Source organism: Triticum aestivum, chromosome 2A (assembly GCF_018294505.1).
Source record: "Triticum aestivum cultivar Chinese Spring chromosome 2A, IWGSC CS RefSeq v2.1, whole genome shotgun sequence".
In the NCBI taxonomy this organism is placed as follows: Eukaryota; Viridiplantae; Streptophyta; class Magnoliopsida; order Poales; family Poaceae; genus Triticum; species Triticum aestivum.
In genome coordinates this window covers 612,652,109-612,656,074 of record NC_057797.1, presented here as the reverse complement: position 1 = coordinate 612,656,074, position 3,966 = coordinate 612,652,109, and the positions used below count along the sequence as shown (strand labels likewise).

Sequence of the window (3,966 nt, the reverse complement as noted above, 5' to 3'; positions counted from 1 at the left end):
CCTTCTTCCTCCGTCCATTGCTTGGTGATGATTATGGGGGCCAGGGATTTGGCCCCATGGTGGTAAGGTTAGGGTTTGTTTCCATTCATGGATGAGGAGACGTTGGTCTATGTCGGCGTGGAATAAGATATCCCCTCCCTCGTTTTGATGATGCTTCTTCACCTTGTTAGGAGGTGAGTGGAAGATGGTGGATCCCTAGGTCTATTTTTTGGGTCTAGCAAAGTTTGTGCGGATTTATCTCGGTAGTGTCGTTCGGCGGAGCAGACAACGTGGTTGTGCGTCTTGATTCTCCGATACCATTTCCGACTGACAAAGGTGGGCTAGCCTTGGCCTCGTCGGGAAGTGTGTGATAGTGGTGTTCCTCAACTTTGTCTAGCCGGAACTGGAGCATTCTATATACCCTATCTGATTTTTTCTTCTTCAACATGGCGATTTGCTATGTAGATCGTGGTTGCTGGCGTCTTTTTATCGTCGACTTTTTAACCGCTGCTTTTACAAGCTCCTAGATTTAAACAAGTTTGTTCTATTGAGATGGAAGCCAGAGGTGGAAACGAGCTTTCCACATGGCGCGATCACCCATGGATGCAGGAGGAAGGTGATCTCGGCATCCTCAAGGATTTAGATGTATTTTGTAAAAAAAAAATTGCAAAAGGTGTTTGTAAGGGTTTATGGTAATTCATACAAGGTCTTCGGCCTGATAAAATCACCTTGCTACGGTAATAATGAGACGTGCCAGAGAACTTTCTCCTATATATTATTCAAAATAAGTTATTCAGAGTTTTATCCACAGGCTTTGGTCGTTAGCCCTAGAGAATCTCGATAGAGCGACACTGTGACAGTTATCTAATGTTTTCCTCCCTGTCCACCCGGTGACATAGGAGTGCATGCTTTGTTTATGCGACGTCTGCGCGACCTGTGTTGTCCTGGCCCGGCAACTTGGTGAGACGAAGCTCGCTCGCATCGCATCGCAAGCACTCTCCAATCTCTTTCCAACTCCAAGCGCCTTATTTGGCAGGATTAGTGAAAGGGAGGTGTGTGCTGTTGGTACTGCATAATTGAGCCCGCTTTCAGTTAGCATACGAGCACAAGTATTGGAGACAGGAAATAGTAGTGGTTGCCAATGCTCCAGGTTAATTATAGCTTGTACTACTAGCACAGTTTTGTACCTCTGATCCCTCTTTTCTGGCTCCAAAATGAAGGAAGGTTTGAATATGATTGCTGCGTCTCTACACGACCAATCTATATTGGTCTATGCCGGCTCATTTAAAACAGGGAGTAGTAGGTAGGGTACTCTTGTGAGGTGTTTTGTTTGTAGGTGTAGCCGTGTAAACTAAATATAAGTGTGCACAGAGAACCAACCCCCTATTATTTTTAGGGAACATGCATCAAAATGAAGAGTGAAAACTAGAAAAACTTTCACTAAAAATATGTGTGAAGCTCGATAGAGCGTCGGGAACATACGTAGCGGAAAAACTAAAAGCCATTCGATCGAGAAAACGCGCCAAAGTTTTGATAGAGAGGGTGGCCCGTACTAGAGGACAAATCTCAACAATTCAACCTTGAGCAGCCACCTATCTTGACCACACCCTCATGATCACAAAATTCCACCACAAAAATGACAAGATATCACCAAGAAAGAAAAAACCCCAGCCCTGCAGATTCCATCCACACACCACACATCTCCTCTAAACGCACGCATGTACACAAAAAAGGTAAAAAAAATAACCTCGTCCTAGTGTAATAATTTTACAATCTTGTGAACGAACACAAGAGCGCCAAAGTATTGGCCCAAACAGCACCGGAAATATTGATCCCATGATCGGATCACATATGTGATATGACGCGCGAGAACAGAAAGGCGATTTCCACTGGATTTCTTGTTACGTAGTCCGGCTTGATTGGTTAGACCTGGCTGTTCGCCGCCGCCGCCGGCTCGACGCGGGTCTGCGCCGACCTGAGCATGAAGCCGCCGACCGACTTGTCGTGCTCGTCGTCGTCGTGGTAGACGTAGGCGAACCCACCGTGCCGGGTCAGGTCCATGCCGGCCATCTCGTCCTCGGCCGAGATGCGGAGCAGGCCCAGCTTCTTGAGCGCCAAGAAGAGCGGGCCCATGGTGCAGCTCACGAAGCCGGCGATGACGAGGATCTGCACGATGTGCGCCGCCAGCAGCCGCCCGCCGCCGCCCAGGAACAGCCCGTACGGCCTGCCGGCGCCGTAGATCTCCTCCACGTACTGCTTCTTGGCGAACAGCGCCGTGAAGATGATCCCCCACGCGCCGCAGCCGCCGTGCAGCTGCGCCGCCTCCAGCGGGTCGTCGTACTTGAGGCGGCCGGCGAGCGCGTTGAGCCCGATGAGCACCCAGGCGGAGACGAAGCCGCAGATGACGGCGGCCCACGGGTCGACCACGCTGCACCCGGCGGTGATGGCCGCGAACCCGCCGAGCAGGCCGTTGCAGACGTCCACCACGTTCCAGTGCCCCGTCTGGAGCCGCTTCCCGAACAGCGTCGTGAGCGCCGCCACGCTGCCCGCCAGCGTCGTCGTCACGGCGGTGCGGCCCACGCCCGACCACTGCCCGTTGATGCTCCCGGGCGGGCCGTACGACTTGAGGATGGTGACGAAGGACCCCGGGTTGAACCCGTACCAGCCGAACCAGAGCAGGAAGGTCCCCAGCACGACGAGCGACGCGCTGTGGCCCTTGAGCGCCACCGAGCGGCCGGCGTGGTCGAACCGGCCGATGCGGGGGCCCTCGATGAGCGCGCCCCAGAAGCCGGCGATGCCGCCGACCATGTGCACGACGCCGGAGCCGGCGAAGTCGATCACGCCGGACTTGAAGAGCAGCGGGCCGGACGTGCGGGCCGCGGAGGCCCAGCCGTCGACGGACCAGATCCAGTGGGACACGACCGGGTAGACGAATCCCGTAAGGAAGGCCGAGTAGATGAGATACGCGACGAACTGCGTCCTCTCGGCGATGGAGCCGGAGGTGATGCCGGCGGCGGCGATGGCGAAGGCCCACTGGAAGAGGAAGAAGCTGTAGTCGAAGCCGGTCTGCGGCATGTCCTTGAGGCCGAAGAAGTGCTTCCCGATGAAGCCGTTCGACGGCGTCCCGAAGGCGAAGGCGAAGCCGAAGAGGTAGTAGAAGAGCGCGCCGGCGGCGGCGTCGAGCACGTTGGTGAGCATGATGTTCATGGTGTTCTTGGCCCGGACGGAGCCGGCGCAGAGCATGGCGAAGCCGAGCTGCATGGCGAAGACGAGGTAGGCCGAGAAGAGCAGGTAGGTGGAGTCCACCGCGGACGTGGTGTCGGCGAACCTGTTGCACAGGTAGTCCGTGGCGTTCGCCGCCGCCGCCCCCAGCAGCGGCCCCAGGTCCGCCGCGCACGTCGCCGACATCTCCGCGGCGCCCCCCTGCTTAGGAAAGTGGTTGGCGTTCAGCGATCGGAATCGGGAAGCCGGGATTGGCGTGATGACTGATGAGGCTGGCTGGGGGAACCAATCGGTGGCGTCTGATTTATAGGAGACGGGCGAGGCACGGAGAAAAGTGGCCACGCGAAATAGGCGGACGGTTGGGATTTCGTTCGGGAATATCGTGCGGCGGCCATGGTTTTTGTTTTGGCTCCTTTGGCTGGAGTACGGGGCCCGCTCGGAGTGAATCTTCTGTGGTGGCCGGGATCCGGCTCGGATCAGGGGCGGCGCCGTTCCGGAATCTCTGGCTGGACGTCCGTCCCATCGTGTACTTGTGCGTCGAGGGTTGGCGCGAGGCAATAACCAGATGTACTCCTACTATCTCGGCTTGTTTTTGGAGTTGGTTCGGGGATGTATAAATCCCTTGGCTAGTTTTTCGCAATCTCGTTTTTCACTCTTCAGGCATCTTTCTGTTACTCGGAAATTTGTTTTACGGCTAGTACTACTTCACATTGGTCACGTTGGGACTGGGCTGTATCTTTGGAACTTTTAACCTTTGATGACAGT

General features: G+C 55.2%; 1 protein-coding gene across 1 annotated transcript; it reads right to left on the bottom strand.

Annotated features, from left to right (window-relative positions):
* Nucleotides 1–1,488: 1,488 nt before the first annotated feature.
* LOC543398 (ammonium transporter 1 member 1) lies at nucleotides 1,489–3,501 on the bottom strand. Its single transcript, XM_044602240.1, has one exon. It carries the CDS (start codon nucleotides 3,385–3,387, stop codon nucleotides 1,903–1,905), a length of 1,485 nt encoding a protein of 494 aa, XP_044458175.1. The 5' UTR covers nucleotides 3,388–3,501; the 3' UTR covers nucleotides 1,489–1,902.
* Between the last annotated feature and the right edge of the window lie 465 nt (nucleotides 3,502–3,966).